This window comes from Cataglyphis hispanica, chromosome 3 (genome assembly GCF_021464435.1).
Source record: "Cataglyphis hispanica isolate Lineage 1 chromosome 3, ULB_Chis1_1.0, whole genome shotgun sequence".
Classification (NCBI taxonomy): Eukaryota; Metazoa; Arthropoda; class Insecta; order Hymenoptera; family Formicidae; genus Cataglyphis; species Cataglyphis hispanica.
The window spans coordinates 691,773-713,136 of NC_065956.1; the positions used below are offsets into that span (position 1 = coordinate 691,773).

Below are 21,364 nucleotides of genomic sequence, written 5' to 3' on the forward strand. Positions count from 1 at the left end.
ACGCATATAAGCAAGAATATAACTTAATGTAGTAATTAGTACAACTAGACTGCATAGAGAGAGTAATCTATTTTTCAAAAATTTATATATATATATATACATATAAATTTATATATACATATATACGATTTATTTTTCACTGCCTTTATTAATTTATATTATTAAGAAATTAAAATGTTTAATGGAGAAAAAAATTAAATTAAACATAAATAATACATATATATATAAATTTATATTTATATATAATTTTTTCTATTTTTAAGAAATTTATTATATGTATATTTTCAAAATTACGTTTTAAAAGAACTAATAAATATTGCCATAATGATTTAGGTTTAGATTTAAATATTCCAAATCTAATCTCGAGCAGCCCAAGGTCGAATAATGGGAATAATTGACATATAGCACGTTTTTCTTTCTGCGCAGATTCAGACGAAGCGCGAGCTGTTCTTCAAGGGCGACGGCGCGGGAATAATCTCGTCGCCGTCTGTGCCGTCGGTGCCGCCGCCGCAGCCGCCGACGCAGGCCCCCGGTTCTCAGGTGAACAACTCGTCGTCGTCATCGGCGACGAACGCCACGACGGTTGGCAGTTTAACGTCGCCGAACGCAGCGCCGGTATACTCGAGCGGCATCGTCACGGCAAAACCGCGACTGCCGTCCACAATCTCCACAGCGATCCCGAATGATCCCTCGGAGGACAGCAACAGGCGCGAGTGCGCCCGGACCGCTATATCCAGCGCCAAGGAGGATAGCAACAAGGAGGCCGGTCTGCATCATGCGCGACCCACGCCGTCCACCAAACCCAAGGAACTCGACGGTTACGTCGGCTTCGCGAACCTTCCCAACCAAGTGTATAGGAAAGCCGTAAAGAAAGGCTTCGAATTTACTCTAATGGTCGTAGGTTGGTAACGCGCGATTTATGATAAGAATTATATAAGTTATATAAATAGAAGTTTTCATACAAGATGCTATTCTCTCTCTTTCTCTTACAATGTCTTTGTATATTAAAATAGAAAGAAAATTCTTAATAAGAGATAGAGAATATGTTTAAACCATACCATTGATTATTTTATATCGAAAGATGGCAATCACTTTTGCTTCGTGTAGTTAAATTATTTTGACACGAATTATGTAAACTAGGATGCAATTTATATTATAAATTCTTAAGGAGTAGGGAACGTTCGCAAAATAATGATAAGGTGTAATTAGCTCTTTGCGCTCTGGATGTTGTATTATTGACGTCGAAAAACGCGATTCCCGTACGTTGAAACGTTCATTATTCGCGGCAGCGGAAGAACAACGACCGTCTGTCTCGCTCAAGAGTCGCTCAGCCCGCGCAAAAGGACAAAGGGATCCGTTTCTTCGGCAGCAATGGCAATGGTATTCCCATTTCGCCCAGAGTATCATCTCGCTATGCAATCTTCCATCTGCCGAGCACGTGCTCTGCAAGTTCTCTTTCGTTCTCGGTTCTCCCTCGTTTGCCGGATCAAGGCTGTCGTCGAAGTTCAGCGGTTCTCACACTGGAATGCATCCCTAGGGTTCGTTTTCCCGAAGTATACTCGATCTATCATTGCTCGGAGGATCTTTTCACGTCGAGTTATTTATGCAAATGAATAGTACCGTGACTCAAAAAAGAAAGGGGAAAAGATAATTTGCGGCAATAACACGTCGGCGACTCTGAATTGAAAAGAGCCATAAATCGTTAATTGCAGTCTGCGTTTCTGCTGCTCTTAGATTTATCGCTTTGCAAGTTTCCTTAAGGGAGCGAGCAATATAATTGAAGACTCTTTAACTTGTCCAATTGTATTTCTCGTGATAGATGAATACAGATTTTTATGTACATATAATGATACATTGGAACAATTAATATAGCATATTAATATAAGCAACGATGATGCGAAAGATTTCAAGATTCGATCGGTGTTTGAGTAGGAGAAGCGTTAATAAAAGTGCTGATTAAAATTGTCAATTATTGTCTCGAACGTGCACGCACAAGCGGGTGTAAAAGAGTGTCATTGGGTCTGGGAAATTTGAGAGCGCGGTCGCTGCGTGCGCGGGAAGAGGGAGGGAGTGAACTATTATTAGATCACGTATAAACGGAGCCGTTTCTCCGTAAATAGAGCAATTCAAGTTCTTACCCTTGGTTTAAAGGCGTAGGCGCGGCACTCTTCGCCTGGTTCAAGGTTTATGCGTTAAGAGGTCACGGTACTTCGTCAACATTTCATCTCGTTTTGGTCACCGTCTCCGAATTTATTTGCCAACAGAAATGTCGGACAGAAATGATCGTAAATACTCCGACTGAGATTAATGATCGCTGTCTCGATGGTGGAATATTAATAGCCGCGAAGTTATTTCGCCTTGAAGAGATTACGGTATTTTGGTGAATCAAATTTCGCCCGAAAATTAGATATTTGCGAAACAATGCTTCAATTGTTTTGCAAATGAAAAATTGTTTTTTAATTGAAATATTTTTACCTTTAAAATGTTCTTACAATTAAGATATTTTTTTTTTTTGTTAATATTTCCATAACTATATATTTCTGTAATTGTTTGATAAAATCTCTTTGTGATTGAGATATCTTTTTAATTGTTGTAGAATATATCATGTGCTAATAACTATATCGTTTGTATATCGTTGTATACAATTTGTATCGGAAAAGAAGACGATTTTTTTATTTAATATTTTTTTAATTTTTACTAATGAATTTTTATAGCATAAAGAAAACTGCGAATGTTTTGAGAAATATTTGAGTATTAAAGATTTCAATGACAACAGTAGGAGTATCAATAAACGTTCAAATTAAACCATAAATAACAGTAATAAATAAGCAAGATGATCATTGCATCTCAAATCAATTTTCCTAAATTTTTTTTTATCTATTGAAGAATATATATTTATCTCTATTAGATAAATATATTTTATAATAAATAGATTTTATTGATTTATATATAAAATGGAATCGCTGAAATATTTTTTAAATCTTTATAGGGGAATCAGGACTTGGTAAATCGACTTTGATCAACTCCATGTTCCTGGCAGACATATATAGCGCCGAATATCCCGGACCCAGCCTCAGGATAAAGAAGACGGTCGCCGTGGAAACCAGCAAAGTGCTATTGAAGGAGAACGGAGTCAATCTTACTCTCACGGTTGTCGATACCCCCGGTTTCGGTGACGCTGTCGACAACAGTAATTGGTATCTTATTCAATAGATTCACCGACAAATTATAGTCAAAGTTCTTCAAACTTTTGCACGACTCTAGCTCGTTTACTTTACAATATCTTTTGTTTTTATTCCCCAGTTGGGTGCCAGTAATCGATTACATCGAATCGAAGTATGAGGAATTTCTCAATGCGGAATCCCGCGTAACGAGACGACAGATCCCGGATAGTCGGGTGCACTGTTGTCTTTACTTCGTCGCACCCTCCGGCCATGGATTGAAGCCGCTTGATGTGGAGTTTATGCAGCGCCTTCATGACAAAGTCAACATCATACCGGTTATCGCCAAAGCGGATACTATGACGCCGGATGAATGCGCGCACTTCAAAAAACAGGTATAACAGACATTCGAATTTCCAAGAAAAGGAGGAAACAAAATACTAATCACTTTCCCGGAATAAGGAATTAAAAACAAGAAAAGATCGCTTAAAAAATTATTTTGAATCCTTAAGATTAAAAGATTTTCTCAAATCTAAAAAAAATTATAATAAAGTATATTAAATAGTTAAGAAATTGCCTCCTTAGCATATATATTATTTCTTCTTAATTAATTTAATTATTATTTATGCTCATTTTTTTAGATTTTGAATGAGATTGCGCAACACAAGATAAAAATCTATGAGTTTCCGGAGGTCGAAGAGGAGGAGGACAACAAATTTCACAAGTTATTAAGGGACAGAGTGCCGTTCGCTGTCGTGGGAGCAAATGCCGTCGTCGAACATGACGGCAAGAAAGTGCGGGGCAGAAAATATCCGTGGGGAATTGCGGAAGGTATACATAAGTTTATGAGATAAATTTTATCGATTTTCGATTTTCGAATCGGAACGATCGAGTAAATTTGTTGATAAATGAACATTTAGATGATAACTGTATAATTAATCAAGCCTAATTCTTACATTTTAAAATTTGCAAAATTTTTTTAAATTGTTTTATTTATTTCTTTATATATATATATATGCTGTTCATGTTGTTGTAAAGTAAATAACATCCGGAATATTAGATAAATAAGAATCCAGAGGAGCATCGATTATTCTATATATGTTTACAATTGGCATATTTTTTTCTGTATATAGTCGAAAATCTGGAACACTGCGATTTCATAGCGCTCCGAAATATGGTGGTAAGGACGCACGTGCAGGATCTGAAAGATGTGACGAACAACGTGCATTATGAGAACTTTCGGTGTCGTACCTTGGCCGGTCTAGGTGCGGACGGCAAGCCGACAAAAGCCTCCAATAAGTAAGTAAATTTATGTCGCGTGATTCATGATTTTTTTGCGATTTCTTTATGTGAAAGAGGCATAACTAGAGCAGAATTTTGTCGAGGAGTAGATGTACTTTTATTTTGCTGAAATAGACAAACCGGGCGTCACGGTCTCTTTCTCAGCGAATCGATTGACAAGATTTAAGTAAGATAGGTCGAGATAGAAATGAATGAAATAAATATGAAAGAAATCCGCAAAGTCGATTCAATCCGTCTTAAGTCAGGCAATCGTCAAAATTGATCAAAAAAATGCTGACTCAAAAACATACGTATTCTAATATGACAATTATTTAGCTCTATACTGTATATAATGCGGTCCAATTTATTAATTCACCTGCCCCTAGTGGTGCAATATTAATATTATTGCCGGATGCGATGAATATAATGGAACGACTGCGCTTATCTTTTTTAGTCAGATACTAACCATGCCATTACGACGCTCGTTTTTTCTATTCGAGCAAGGTTGTTTGTTTCGTTGAGTTTGATTTGAGCACGCAGTGTGTCTCGGCGAGCACTCAACTGTGTTATGCGTGATGAAATGATGGCTTATTTCGAGCTTCAGTATCACACCAATAACAATCGCTTGCGAGTCGATTGCGTGTACTGTCCGAATCACATGCTTGTATCACACGGTGTGTGTTTCTGTTTCTTTCGTTCTGAAGAATTCAGAGAAAGGTTGTGCATGCAAACTATTGAAATGATCCCAGAGGGGATCACTCTCGCGTTCGAACTATCTCTTGGCATATCTCGATCACGAGCGAGATGTATCCGCAGTAGACTAGACACGAGAACGCTGCCGAGGGAAAATGGGGGGAAAAGAGGAGAGAAAAAGACGTGCTAACCAACCCTCGACAGCGTGTCACCCGTGCGAATTTTAATGCTGAATTTCTTATTGGTCAGTTTGTGCCCTCCAGGAGTGATGAACAGTTTCATGATGGTGTGGTAAGTCCTTTAATAAGGCTCAAACGGATATATTATGGTTTTGTGTGCACAAGCCTTGTCGAGTTTCGAGACATTTTCGGAATCTCCGCGATCTAAGAGGACTCACTACGATTATATAAGAGATCGTCAACGTTGTTAGAGAAAACTTTCAAGCAAGATATCTTAAATCCACCATCAATGGGATTTCTATAGATTTTTTAAAAGAAGATATGAATTAAGATATTTGAAAGAAGTTTTTGAATTTTAAGATATATTGCATTAGATTAATTTAATTATTCTTTAATTTTTATTATTAAAGATAATTATATTGAAAGAAACATCTAATTTTTTTTCTCAATTACAGACTACTGTGTTTTTGTAATTAAAATTGCATGCTCTTATTTAATTTATATATTGTGAGATTAATAAGCGTCAAGAGCGCTTTAGCGGATACATACAGTGAGTCCTCTGAAAAAATAATCAATGCAAATTATTGTATGCTCTTTAGAGAGAAAACAAGTGATAAATTAGATTTTCCATATTGAATGTGTGTAACACGATTTAGTTTGCTTGCCGCCTTTATATTTATTTTTACTTTCACATTAATATATCTAGTAATGATGTAATAATAGTTCCTTTAGAAAAGAATCGCATATGTAGTTACTATTTTCACAATATCTGTTATGGCTTTATAGATTTCACCTGAATCTTTTACATAAGAGCTCTGATTTGTATTGTGTATAAATATAAAAAAAGGAATAAAATGGAAAAAGATCAGTAAAATTTAAAAAATATTTTCATTTATATTCTCGTGTTATTGACGCTAAACATAACTACATATGATTGCAAATTATATTGCGTTTATCGCGTATTATTTACGCTAAACATAACTAAAGCATTGCGAATAATATTCTTACACCAACAGTACGCATGTATGTGACGTGTACATTGCATAAAGTTGATAATTTGCAAAGCTGGAATGTAATCGTTTCTCGTGAATTTATAGCAATGTTCTAATTGTCACGATAACAATCCGATTTAATAACGATGGAAACTAATTATCGAATTGTAATTTGCATAACATCGTTTCGATGCAAATCCGGGCTCCAGAGCATTTATCTTTTAACTGATTGTGATCTCGCAGGAACGGCGATGTATTATTTATTTTATTTTACTGTTATCAAGAAAACTGATTTCTTTGCTATTTTTGTACTCATTTCTCGTGTTACAAAACAAAAAATATGTGTATATTTTTTTTCGGAATATTCATCGACTTTTCCACGATGAGATATCATATATCAGTTAAGAATTAATGTGTAATGTTACCTCTTTGTAGCACACTCTGTATAGTAATTACTCGTAGCAACTCGGAAAAGTCAGCTCAGTATCATATTATGTATGTAATAATTATCTTCAGATTATTGATTCTACGCTGTCTCAATATTAATAAACATGAAAATTGAATTAGCTAATAATAGTTAAATATTAAGTACGTTTAATTGAAACATAAACTGAGGCTTTTATAGAATAACGATTCTAATCCATGTTTCAATTGAACATATAATTATATAATTATATATTGATTATATATTTGTTATTATAATTATATAATTATATAATTATATAATCATATAATTATTATCTTTCTTAAATAACCTCTCGAAATTTAAAAGCTAATCAAATCTTAGAATTTTTGCTACAAAGAGGTAATGATTTCATAAATGTACAGTAGAACGCTAATTAACGATTAGATAAGTTTCGAAGATGTCTAAATGTCACACGCGTCATCCGTATTTGTATTCACGACAATACGATAGTCTCTTATTGATTCGATAACGTGTACTTTCTAATTTGGATCTGCCCAAATTTTTGTAGGAATCCATTGGCGCAGCTGGAAGAGGAGAAACGTGAACACGATAACAAGATGAAGAAGATGGAGACTGAGATGGAGCAAGTGTTTGAGATGAAAGTGCGCGAAAAGAAACAAAAACTAAAGGATTCCGAAGCGGATGTAAGTGTAAAATCATGACGTTATGTCACTTCGTGATCGTAAAATCCAAAGATCTTTCGAAACTCACACTATTTTGATAAGGATATATTATTTCGTCGAATATTTCATCGAAAAGAAAAAAAAAGAGGTTTGGGATAGATTAGTTCGCACTGCAATTTCTCATTCATTATTATATAGTTCAAGTCCATTCTCCTTCTCACGCGGTATTATTTCGGGATGAATTTTTTTATAATTTTTATCTCAGTATTTCTATGCATATTCGAATGTAAAGAGATTCAATGTATCGATATTAACGCCATACATGTGGGAAATGTACAAACAGTTACAGAGAAGGCACGAGCAAATGCGACGTTCATTGGAGCAGCAAGTGCGAGAACTGGAGGAGAAGAGACGAGCGTTTGAGGCGGAGAAGACCGCCTGGGAGCAGCAGACCGGTCACAGCATTGAAGAGTTGCGTAGGCGCAGTTTAGAAGCGAATTCAAAAGAGTAAGTAGTCTTTATCGACAAATGAGAAAAAAGAAAAAAAAAACGAGAGATATTGCGTTTGATCGTTGTTGCACTTTCACACGTTTATTTCTCCGTTGTGTCTCAAGGAAGATATATTTTGTTGTTTTTCGCACGAAGCATTTTTTTTTTATAAATATTTTTATTCAGCTTTATATCTTTCTCCTTTATTTCTAGCGAGAGCTAAATTCTAACATGAACGAATATTAACGAAATAATTGTATATCGCTTTTGAAGCTTAGCGCTGGTGATTTAGTATGGTTTTTGGAGTTGTTTGTATAGTCGGCGCGAAAAGCTCTCGACGCAATTAGAATCAGCTTGATAGTTTCCTTGTACACTGCATTCCTGCACTATCGTATTTTCTTCCGTCTATATGGGAGCATATATCATCGAAATATACAGATTCAAGAGGGCAGACATTTTTATATCATGGAAACACGATTTCTCAAGGCTGTTTAATATTGATAATTATATAAAATTGGACGAATTGAGATTACGAGACATAAAGTAGCGATGACACCTCGTCTGCTTTGTGCCTTTAAATACATTTAAAGTGATTTTAATTTTCTTGAGAACTTGTTAATTAGAGTAAACTTTTTACTAAAGTTTAATACTTAAACTTTAGAGGTGAAGTTTAAGTATTAAAGTAAAAATGCTAAAGTTCTTGTATATATAGAAAATATTCATATGGCAGTGAAAGAAGTATAATAGTAAGTGTGCAGTGTACATACGCGGGCATCACTCTCGCTGTAGTGTTCCTTAGTGGCTAATTCGTGTTTGGATATTTTAATGTTTGCAATTTTTTAATAATTGTCGTTCGCATCGCAATAATATTTTTTATTCACGCTTTTATATCTACGGTCCTTCACATCACGATCACTTCACGAAGCTTGCACCAATAACAAAATAATCGATTACCTCTCGATTTTTATAATATTCTCGCAATCGTATTTTCATAATTCGTATCCACGCGAAAATATACTCCGCACATGTACATATCGTGACTTTCATACGTATAGTCATCTTGCATTTAGCGCTGAATCAGTTGGCTGTCTTTGAACTTGCAGAGAAAACAATTATGTGCAATATATTAAATTTAGTATTAATATAGCGTCTTTTATTTGTTAACTTTGAAATCTCTCAAAAATACAAATGTGTTATAATAAGGGACGCCCTTTAGATTCTCGCGTTGTTCGAATCGAGATTTGACAGACACATTTAGCGTTAAGCGCAACGTGACGACGTACCGCCGACGTTACGTTGCACCGCTTCTCGCGGAAGATCAAAGGGAGAGAGAGAGAGAGAGAGATAGAAGGCTCGTTATGCAAGGAACGTCGGCGGTTTTCCAGATTTTAAGGTACGCTTATTGATCCAAGCGCGCGTGTATATTCAAGATCGCGTGCGCGATATTTTTACATTCGAGCTTGCGTATGGATTTCCAAAGAAATGAAAAAGAATATAAGAGAAAGAAACCCGGCTTGTTTGTCTCTCTTGTGTGTATACCATATCGGGGTGTCCTGATCTAGGACGGGATCGATGTCCTCCGAGGGATCTGGCGGCGGCGGGGGTACGTTGAGGGGTTCCCGAGGAATAAGCAGCCTCCTTCGTCGTCACACGAGTTTCAAATCACCTCAAGACAGCTCCGCACAGATACAGCTTGTCATACAGCATCCTGAGCACCCCTAATAACGACCGAATCTCTCCCAAAACCGCTCTCGAACGCGCTTGCGAGACTCGCTTTCGGGATCTCTCGGACTCTTCTCCTTGCGCTCAACCCTTATCCGTTGCAATCACTTATTTTTCTCTTTGTAAGTGATAAAATTGCTCGACAAAGATCCCGTCGGATCGGCGAAGAATAAAAATCGAAATATTTTAGTCTATAATCTTTTGAAGGCAATCAAAATGATAGTTTAGAGATTAAATAAATCTCAAAAATGATACAAACGATATAAACACATGCGACTATCCGCTATTGCCCGAATAAGGGTTGAGGAATTTAAGTTTTATTATACATGGGAAGAGTAAGTATTGCCTATCCAAACGATTTTAATTCGTCAACATTACTTTGATAGAATTTAAAACTAGCATTTGTTTCATCAACAATTAGAGAAGAGTAAATTGCTCTCCGATTTGATATTACATGACAGCTTTCTTATTTTTATTTTTGTAAACTGCAAATTTGTATAGCAGATTGCGTAAAACTTACTCAATTAATTATTTTAGCGGACGAGTATCAATTTTTAAATGAAAAATAACGAAACTCGATGAATTTTAAACATCCATGTTATATTGGAGCCGAGAATCAAATGCGTGATAGGCGACACTTACTCGTCTCGGCACGCGTGTGCGTGCTCGTTCGATAACATATCCAAAGCAAATGTATATTTCTAACGAGAGGCGTTTTCCATAAAGCCACGCATTACCGTATATATATCGCGCACGATGCAAGAAGCGTGATTTCGTAAACACGATCCAATAAATCTGTTCGCCATTTTATACTCGATCGTTTCTCGCGTTTACTTCGCGCTTTCGCACGATAACTTTGTATTACGATGGCGAACATTGTCAAGATATTGCGATTGATGTACACTCAACAAGAGAATCAAAGCTGAGGAAGATAGGAACGGGAAATATGGGAATCGATGAAGAGATGTATAATGCCAAAATGTAAAATGGGCAAAATTGAGATTGACTTTTGCGAATACTTTTTTATCATTGCTCTAATTGATTAAGCAATTGTTTATCGAGTTAAGCTCAAGACTGAAGTGACACTTTAATTTTTATTTAGAAATTATTGACAAGAAAATTGCAAGTAATCTGAGACGATCCTTGCTTTAACGGAGATCTAAATCGATTTGTCCGCATGATGTTTGATTAAAGGCAAATCGATGAAGAAAGAAAAATTGTTTCACAAGTCGGGAGGACTTTGACGTTGAAATGAAAAAGCTTCAGCATAATGCTTGTCGCCATGATAAATTCCATCTCAATTTTATCTCACGGTACGTTCTAGTCGATTACCCTCGATTTCCGGGACGTCCCGTCTCAATGAGCGCGCAAATTCCTTCGCTGCAAATTTACGTGTCACGCGGAAAAATTATATATTCAAGCGATATATTCTTGGATCATGCTTGTTCATCCTTTACATTCGCGATTATCGTGCATTTTCTTTCGCCATAACACGTTTATTAGGTACAAAACACGTGGAATCTCGCGTTACGGTAAATTACAGTCGATAATATTCATAGAGATAGAACATGACAGATTATATTAAGCGTATATTTAGCGATATGTACATTTTGCAATGTATTTTTGGCACGGACTTTGATAAACTTTTAGATTACATGTAACGGAGCGCCAAAAAAAAAATTATCCTCGCGTAGCGGCGTCATTTTTGTATACTCGCCTGGATATACATTTTACACGCACATATCGATCCTTTACCGCGTGTCATAATTTACCTCCGTTTCTTTCCATCAATGACACACTGTAGTCTATGATTGCCACTATATTCATCTCCGACTATATTTATGTATTTGTATTGATCTAAAGTCCGTTTGATTAACGCTTTTCGTGCGGTGTTGTTAAGCGCGGCTTTACTGTTCTCTGTCGGGCAAATCTGTACGCATTTTTGTGTTCCTTATTTTACCTCGCCGATATCTCACAAAATAGCGGAGGTAAGTTGACTTGTCTCATTACCGAGAACGCATAGCGAAAACATATATAGATAATTGCGTAAGAAGAGCTATAAAATTTTTTTTTTTTGTTAAAGAAAATTTGCGAAGAAATTTAAGGATGTTTTGCACAATGTTTTTAACAATAGTAACAAAAAACTGTCAAAATTGAAAAAAAAATATTAAGAAAGAACATTTTTTACATTTATACTGTTTAAAAAAATCAAAAAAAACAAATCCGGATTATGAAAAGAATCACGTAAAATAATATAGATTTTGGTCTTGGTCAAAGAAAATAGTTGTAATTAATATTTTTCTTAATTTATTATGAAAACTTCAACTGCAGGAAACGATGAAAAACCAGTATTTGCAGAAAGAAAGAGACGGACAATATTTTTCTACAATTTAAAATCCTCATAACTTTTGATCGCAGCGAATCGACAAAGGATTTCTTAATAAGTTTCTGAACATATGTAAGGGCATTTTGTACAATTTTGATTAAATTCCTAAAATTCTAAAAATAAATACGAAACATCCTTAATGACACAGGTTTGTTTCTATCGCTCGTTGAAATAAATCGCCTCGATTGTAATAGTTGTTCGGTAAAGGGTTGATTTGATACGAATACGATCACTTTACGTACACGTTGGGCACGATCTGCAAAATCAAGCGAATTGTAAAACTCTGAGCAAGCTGTCGATCTTACCTCTGTTCGACTCGCGCATTCGTTTCTTTTTATTCCATTGCTCGTACAATGATAACTAATCGAATCAAAAGTACTCGAGTCATCATCAAATTGCTTGTACAATCCGTCGTTTTATTCCAATGAAAGATTCTCCCGAATTTTACAGAGAATCAAGACAAAAAAAAGAATAGAGACAGCTTGGTAGAGGATATATAACCGCCTATTACTAATAATTACTCACAAACAGAGATTATACATTGTTAATTTCATGATTGATAATCCTTTTTTTTCGCAAAATAAACGCAATGCTTACCTAAAACAATTACTAACTGTCTTCATTGCGATTTTGTAGCTTATCTTTGTAATCGAAATGTTTGCGACGAGGGGAAAGGTGTGATTGTATCGGAGATTTCGAAAGATAAAATTAACATATAAACATGTCATTAAAATGCAAAAGCTCGCAGAAAATAGTTTTGCCTCGTTTGCTTTTTGTTATTAATTATATATAATGTTTCTGCTGTTGCGTCGTTGCAATATTGCCACTTTAAAGCTGCTTTTCATAATTCTAATTGTTAGCCTCATTTAACAAAATCTTGGAAACTTTTGTTTTTCAGATTCTCTGAAAAACAAAAGAATCTTTCACAGAATCAAATTGAATTTTTTAAAACTAATGCGGATAATCGCGTGTGTAAATGTTATCAAATAGATCTCATGATTATACATTTTTCTTTCTTTCCCTGTTTTTTTTTTTTTTACGCATTACGTTCTTTTAAAAGTGGCGATAAGTATATATGTATCTGTAATTTTGCATAAATATTGAGAAATGCAAATATCATAAAGTAAAATAATTTTACTGCGAAGAAAAGTGAATATTCTCTAGCCACTGCGGGCGCAATAGAAATATTGTGAAAACTATAAGCGCAATCTTGGGACACACGTGAGATTAGCATGTTGCTCTTGTTGGTCGCGTGTGCAATGGATGGGTTCGAAGCATGGTTTTCGCATGGATGATAGATTTTGTACTGGCAAAGAGATTATTTTGCACAACAGATACATTACAGACTTTTGTTTCCCTAAAAATAAAATTCTTAAGTATATAAACAGATAAAAAAATTATGATCTACAAGAGACCTCTGATAATATCTCGCGTCAAGTATGTATTTGTTTTGTACGCATTTTTGTACACATATTTTTATTATATTATTATTTAAATTATTATTGATTTTCATAATCTTACCGAGAATCTTTGACATGAAAATGCAAATGAAAATGATTGATATAGAATTTAGAGGACAAAAATTTTAAAAGATCGGCTCCACACTTCATCAGGATTATTCCCATTCGTCTTTATCTTTTTATCGTCAAACATCCGGTATAATTTACGCACACGCGGTCTTCAACTCGGATATAAATGTTCGATGATTCTCGGATCTCTTCTCATTATTAGCGACGCAAGCAATAGTTCGGGTGCTTGATATGGAAATTCTCCTTTCAGGACTGTCGATGGTAAAGATAAGAAGAGCAAGAAGAAGGGCCTCTTCTAATCGATCTATAAAAGAGAAAGGGAGTGAGCAGGAACGACCCGACATGATTGTCGTACTTCCGGCATGGCTATAACTGATGACGAGTTAGGTAGATTCGATCAGCGATAAACTCGATTAGCGCGTGATATGTAAAGGTCGGCGATTTCGTCACGTGTTTGCAACGGATGCTAAAATCGAAGAGAAGAAGCTGCCGGCTGGATTGTAAAGCAGAATTTGCAAAGAATTCATGCTTGGTTATTCTACATATGACTAGATCTGCGGATTTAAAAACCAGAGCTTTACTGAGAAGACAAGGAATGGTTCTCTGTGGAATCAAGGAAGTATGAAACTAAAAGTCTTCAGAACCATGAAACTGTGAAACAAGCGTCTTTCGGTACCGAGAGATATCGAAACAGAAATCTACATAAGAAAAATTGCAATAATTCAAGAAGGATGTCTGGAATAAATTTCTAGATTCATAGATTCATTAATCTATGGAACTCGAAGATTCGCGATGCCTAGTTTCATACAAAAATTCGCCGATTCAAGAGTCCTGATTACAAATTTGACTGATTTGGTCGATCAGCTGCGCGCGCCGATATTAATATTCAGAGGAGATATCCTGGTCGACGGAGATCGTGCTGAAGTGTGTTTAGATTTACGCGGATGTTCTACATCGACGAGAAATCCGTTTCGTTTACGCATTATGTGCTTCGTGCAAATCTATGGACAGAAAGAGAGAGATGGAAAGAACGTTCTCCACGACGAAAGGTGTATCTACCTATGCTTTTTTCGCGCTTCCTACTAGCATTTGAAAGGAAATGAGAGAGAATGTATGTATGTATGTGTATATGTGTGTATGTTTGAAGGGAAGAGAACAAAAGGAATGCATCGTTGTCCTTTCCGCTCATTGGCGTTCATCCGCGACCATCATTTGCTTACGACAACAACTGTACAAACGAAAAAGAATCCGTAGACGTAATTTTTTGGAGAACGTAACTTTCGTACTTTCCTCGGCATAAGTGACTACTGTTACACATCAATCTTAATTGGGTTTAATAAACGTTTAACTAACGTCTGTAGTTGTAAAACTGATCAATCACAGCTATTTCTCTGAAGAATGGAATTACTGTGATTCAGCTTTAATACTACAGATGTTATTAAACCCGATTAGGGGTAAATGTAGTCAATGTTAGCTCCGTTTAAATCTATGTATCTTTCTGCGTAACACGAGAGCATCATGTTTGCCGTCCTCCGCCGATCGCAATTACATTGTGCGTCACCGTGCGACTGGATAGAGTTCATGGAACTCATCATATCAATATCTTGGAATGAGAGCAATCAACCGTTCCTAAAATAGAGATGAGAACATACACACGGATTTATTCTTTCAAATAATGAAATTCAATTGCTTTGATCTTTAAATTAATTAATTACTAATCTCAATTATGATTATATGATTAAAATTTACGATTTCGGATTATTCGTCTATCCGATAATTTATTGAAATAATCATGGCAGAATTATAATTTAATTTGCAACATCAAAGACTAATCGAGATTTTATTGTGTCTTTATTCTATCATTTTTCTTTCTTTTTAAGAAATTAAAGTATCAACAGTTTTCAAGTACCAAACAAAAATCATGAAATTTCCACGAATTTAATAACAAATAACATAACAGATAATATCCTTGAATTAATTTTAAATAGTTTTTAATACAATTTTAAAAGGTAGAAATGTATTGAAACTCGAGTGATTCAAAAGTTGTGAAAAATTATGTCGTTTGCTTTAAATATTGACCAAGCAAAGATTTACAGTATAAAACAATATTGAATAGAGATTAAAAACATTGACTTCCCCAAAAAATTTTTGACATTTTGAGATAAAAATATTCTACTTTTTACAATATTATATAAATTATAATATTATATAAATATTATATAAATTTTATAATATTATATAAATATAATATTATATAAAATTATACAATTTTAGTCGCGTTAATTTTCGATTTTTCCGTTCTTGGCTCGTTCAACTTTCCATTTTGGGCAGCGCGGCAATAAAATACGAGAAAGGAAGAGTGTGATATTCGCGCGACTAGCACTTATATCGCAGAGGCAGGCTGAACATGATATCGCACAAAGCAGCGGCCATATATTATATACATATAAATATATATATTTATGTATAAATCTCAAGCGAGAGAAGGCGTAAGCATAAGTCTAATCTATGTATATGTACGCGTAAAATGCCATGGCAAAGACGCGATGCATCGATTATACATGATAAGAACGAATCATTGTATAAATATAGTAAATCTAGGTGTGTTATGGATACCGCGATTCGAGACAGTGCGCTTTCTCCTTTTCTCTGTGTTAAGATCAAGATCACTCTGTCTTTTATCACTTTTTTAAAGAGATCGCTATGGCGTAGTATTAATTTGGGATTCCTCATTACGAACTGAGTCATTTTCGGAACGGTATGATTGTACATGAAAAACATTGCTTTCGTCTTTGTTGGAAAATTATTATAATTGTAGCAAAATTCTATATTTTTTTTTTTAAGAATTTTTGTATAATAATTTTTTCGTGGCAAAAAAAGTATAATTATCAGATTTACAATATTAGAAATAAAAGATTAAACAAATTAATTATAACTACGATTTTTTTTAGACCTCTCTTACTCCGATAAAATGATATCCGAAAAATGAAGATCATAAGATCATAGTCTGACGTTATTGACGTTGATTTATAAGATTGACATTCATAATCAAATCGGAGGCGCGCGCTGTCTGGAATCCGTCTACGTCGATATGTTTAGGAGCTAAATAAAAAAATAAACTAAGTTACTTTTGTGCCAAGATGAGCGAGAGCGATGAATAAGAGCAATTTTCTAACACTATAGCGAGCGGTCTTTTCAGTTTCACCGCAAAATGAAGCACACGAGATGTTCTTCATAGGAAGATTCCTCTTAGACGCGTTTGAAGGATTTAAGGGATCACGTGCTCGCATTTAACAGATATTTCAAACGCGATCGTTTTCGATTTCTCGAATAGCCAGATGTTAGGGCTGGCGAGTTTGCTTATTTGATGTCACGTAATTTATTCCATTATTCGATCTCATGGAAAAAAGATTATTTCTTTTTAATTATATTCTTTCTAGAGATTTCTGTCTCTTTAGAACGTATTTATCTCGCGTTAAATACTGAAAGTAGAACAGAAGAAGAAGCGACTAGAAGGAACAGATGTCGAGGAAACAATACAGCCAGTAAAAATTGTCGTTTATTTTTATTAATTTCTATTCGATATCATTATTTTATTTTATCGTACTACACTTCATTCGTTTTCTTCTCATGGTGATGAAAAACGCGCGTGCCACATTCCTATTTTCTACACATTTTTCTAAATAGGCTCGCCGACTCGAACGTGCGCCAAGATATGGCCAATTAATCTCTCGTTGGTATACGTGTCGAGTGGTCGAAAGTAAGAAAAACGAAGCGAAGCCACGTTTATAATACTAATAGAAAAAATATCCGAGCAAAAAACGCGAGAAAGCAGAGAGCCAAGTTGTAGATACCCAAGAATCGCGAAAAGCATTTATTAAATATAAATTATTTTAAAAAATTTGCAAATTCTGTATCACATTAAATACATTAAATTGTAATTATCATGATTTGAATTATCAATTATAATGATAATTACTGCATGATATTGAACATAGATATTAATCAATTACGGTGATTAACGCTGTTCTAATTCATAAAATCTTAGTTAATTTTATGCATCATCGATCGATATATATAAATTGAGAGAGAGACTTTTTTAAACACTTTATTAATGATATGGAATTTTGCTTCGCACGTTTTGCTTAACTCAGAGTAGTCGATTGTACTTAATTATCGTGCGAAATTCCTGATCATTCTGTTTTTGCAGCCGAAAACGATGTCGAACTGGATGTAAAACTGGATGTTACTTAAGATCATATCTGAAAGCCAAGTGGCCAAGCAACGTTATCGTTATTAAGTAACGATAATCATATGTATTTCTTAATGAACGATGCTTGTAATACGGTTACTCATAGGAATATTGTAAAGTGACTACTTTATACGCGATAATCGATGTGGTTACATATTAGTTCCGGGAATGAAAGACGAAGAAAGAGAAAAAGAGAGAGAGAATGAAAAAGAGAGAGACTGGCGAGGGAATAGATAAACAAAACAAATTATATATATTTTGCCGTGCCAGATGAAAACGAAAGCTGCCGCCGCTAATTGTAGATGTAATAACGACTCACTATTGTATCGCGACAAACACTTTAGAGAGAGTATGTATCCAGTAAATTATATATAAAACCATAACAAAAAACACCGGGTGATTCCGTGTAGTCTCAGTTTTGCTCTTCTACGAATCTTCCTTTCCTAGGTTCCATGACAATAATTCGAGCCATCGATAATTTTTTTTTAGAATTTTAAGCCCCCCCACAGCAAAATCCTGCTAATAGACGCGAAGAAGACATTTGATGAAACAAGATAAGAATCTTAATAATTGTAAGTATTTCATTTGTAAGTATTTCATTAATAATTAAGAAATTATTAAACACATGTGTATGTCGTTGCGAGAAAAGTCCAATAGACTGAACTCTGTACCTTTTGTTTAGCAAAACAATTTTATGCAAATAATAAAAGCAACATAATTATTTTTCTGCAAATAATTTTCGTCATTCAATATTTGTGCTGGAAAAATATTATTACTTGTTTAATTGCTTATCATGTATTAAAATAAGACTTATTATATAATTATGACAAATAGTTTAAAAAGATATTTATTTTTAAAGTAATTTTATTAGCTATTTGAAACGCATAATCTTTCTTATATTCATATTTATAATAAAAATAATATCAAAATTAATAATAAAGAAGAAATATGGGTAATATTTGTTATATTTTCGTTTTAGACAATAAGATTAGATATTTTATATTAAATTTGATTAAGTGTTGATATTATATGAATCACAATGATTTTGTATCGATAGCGAGAGTCCAAGAGACTTGTATAACTCGCGTCATCGAAGAAGGAATGTATGCTAGAAATTTCTTCTTCCGGCTTTTACTATTTCTCAACAGGCGCTTTTAACGAAAGCCGAGCTAAGAAGGAACGGTGTGTATAACGGAAAGTGGAAAGCGTCCGTGGGATATTAAATATTTATTTACATACCGCTCGGCACATATATATACATTTATAGATATATATATTTTTTCTTAAGTCTTGATTATTAAGATTTGTAATATAAAAAATTTGATATAAAATATATTAGTTCTAATTTTAACTAAACAATATTAAAAATGCATGCGAGAAATATTATTTAAAAATAAAAAAAAAAACAAATTTTAGCAATTTATTTGTTTGCTTATCGATGATTAATAGTTATTAATCAATCTGTTTATTTATTTTCGTCTGTTCATATTTTTCTCGTGAAAAAATTGAATATAAAACGAAATGATAAATAATTACGGAGATAAATAATTTTGCTAGTGACAGGAAACAGTTATATGTATGTGTGCATATACATATATATGGACACGTTTTATCCACTGGCGAATTATTTTTTTTTGCTTTCTCATTCATTTTTTACTTTATTATTCGTTTCTTGTCCAAGTTTTTTCGTGCGAGAAGAAACATCAACATTAAGCGAAAATAAATAAACTCGTAATTGGATTGCTAATATTTGATATTTTTTATTATTAAACAATATTTCTCGTCCCACCTCAGATCTTTTGAACAGTATTTTTCCAATATCAAAAAAATTTGAACTATGTACTTTAATCTTTTATTTTATGAATCTTGATAATCAAAACGTAAAACAAATCTCTCGAAACTAGCTTGAAAATTTTATAGTTTTACATTAACGGAAAAAAAAAGAAAAATAGAGAGAAAACATATAAAAAAAATTTTGTTTTTATTCTATCAAGCTTTTAAAAAATTAGCTTATACAAAATTCTAATATAAAATAGATTGAATTAAAAAAATATATCTATATTGAGAGTATAATCGAAGATTATAATTCTACTATTAGATTATAATTCTATTCTTGATTACGGCAAAATTGTTGATAAAGATATTTTCGGCAAATTATCTCGTAATTTATCGAAATATTACAATAATGATAGATACAATTATAATAATTTACTGTCATTCTTACATTTGCAATTTAAAAGCTACATGTAATGTAATATAATTGCATTTTAAATTTAAAAAGTTTTAAAATTTCTTTCTGCGTTTCGTCACAGTTGAAATACATTGTTCGACATTTTTTTTATCTTATTTCTTCAAGGCAAAAAATAATATGACTTGCAAAATTATTTATATGTGTTGATCCCTTCATTGATATTATCGATATTATGCATAGAGCAAATAGAATTCCGTTATCGTTGTAGAATGCTCTTCACTTCCATGATTTTAATGCCTAGTAAAAAGTTAATACACTATAATTTTTTTCTCATTAATAAAAATTGGCGTGCCCTCGATTTTCAATTTTGCACTAATCTCTTTAATATTACAAGATAAAACAACATTAACTAAATATTTCTGTCTTGATAAAACATCGCGACTGACGGACAGAGCAGGCCTACTTTAGATGTTTAATTTTGAACTTAAGTTTGGACAAAAGCTTTCTTTTTCATCTAAATTGCAATCTATTTGACTTTTGTCGGAGCCTATTTGTCTTTCAATTCAAAGTTTTTTTTTCCTTCATTTTCTTTGCAATACTTCTGTATATAATATATCCATTTTGCAAATATATTTCCGTCTAATGATCTCACGATAAGAATTATTTGACATTTGAACAACATAGATAAGTTTGACAAGTATCTAATTTTCAAGTATAATAAAAAGTCTAATATTAACTTTCCATTTTTTGCATATTTCTGCTGTAATTATAGAAAGCAGCCGAATATTTGCTTTTCCAATAGTAATAGACAGTAATAATTATATTAACAGTTCATTTATATATTTATTCCATAGACTTCTGTATATTATATCATATCTCGACCTGCTAATATGGCTATAGTGTCATATGATGACACATGAAATAAGAATAGCCGTTTACAATTGGGCAAATTGAGAATTGGAAGTATATATGGTGTATATGTAAGTAAACATAAGAATATATATGTTAACCCAACCAACTCAATATATATATATATATATATATATATATATATATATATATATATATAATTGTAAGTAGCTCTGGCTTTATCTGTCACATCGCTTAGTAATAGATATAATATACAATAGAAATCTGTAATTTATTCTATATATTCATATATATGCGCATATTTCTTTGTCACTGCCAACTGAATGCGTAAATGCAAATGCAATTGAGCGAAAAAGGTAAGCCTGAAATATATTTTGTTATCGATCTAAATAAATATTCAATTTGAAAAATGCATAAAAGGAGGAAGGTCAGGATTATCTCCTGGATATAAAACGCATTGGATTCCGGAAATCGCGGCTTCTAAAAGAAAGAAAGAAACGCGAGGATGTTGCTGCAAAGGATTATTAATT

At 33.6% G+C, this 21,364-nt stretch overlaps 1 protein-coding gene across 5 annotated transcripts in view; it reads left to right on the plus strand.

Moving 5' to 3' along the window:
• The window catches only part of LOC126848293 (septin-7), a 36,290-nt gene extending 18,127 nt beyond the window's left edge, over positions 1-18,163 (plus strand). For 4 of the 5 annotated variants that reach the window (XM_050589075.1, XM_050589076.1, XM_050589072.1 and 1 more), the window contains 8 exons: positions 427-901; positions 2,990-3,197; positions 3,304-3,556; positions 3,803-3,992; positions 4,295-4,460; positions 7,281-7,416; positions 7,739-7,902; positions 9,447-11,286. In XM_050589075.1, coding sequence (XP_050445032.1) covers positions 427-901; positions 2,990-3,197; positions 3,304-3,556; positions 3,803-3,992; positions 4,295-4,460; positions 7,281-7,416; positions 7,739-7,902; positions 9,447-9,606 — 1,752 coding nt within the window. In that variant the 3' untranslated portion in view covers positions 9,607-11,286. Of the gene's footprint in view, positions 1-426; positions 902-2,989; positions 3,198-3,303; positions 3,557-3,802; positions 3,993-4,294; positions 4,461-7,280; positions 7,417-7,738; positions 7,903-9,446; positions 11,287-13,771 lie in introns of those variants that run through there. The other variant, XM_050589074.1, reaches the window with a different exon arrangement.
• The last annotated feature ends 3,201 nt before the right edge of the window (positions 18,164-21,364 follow it).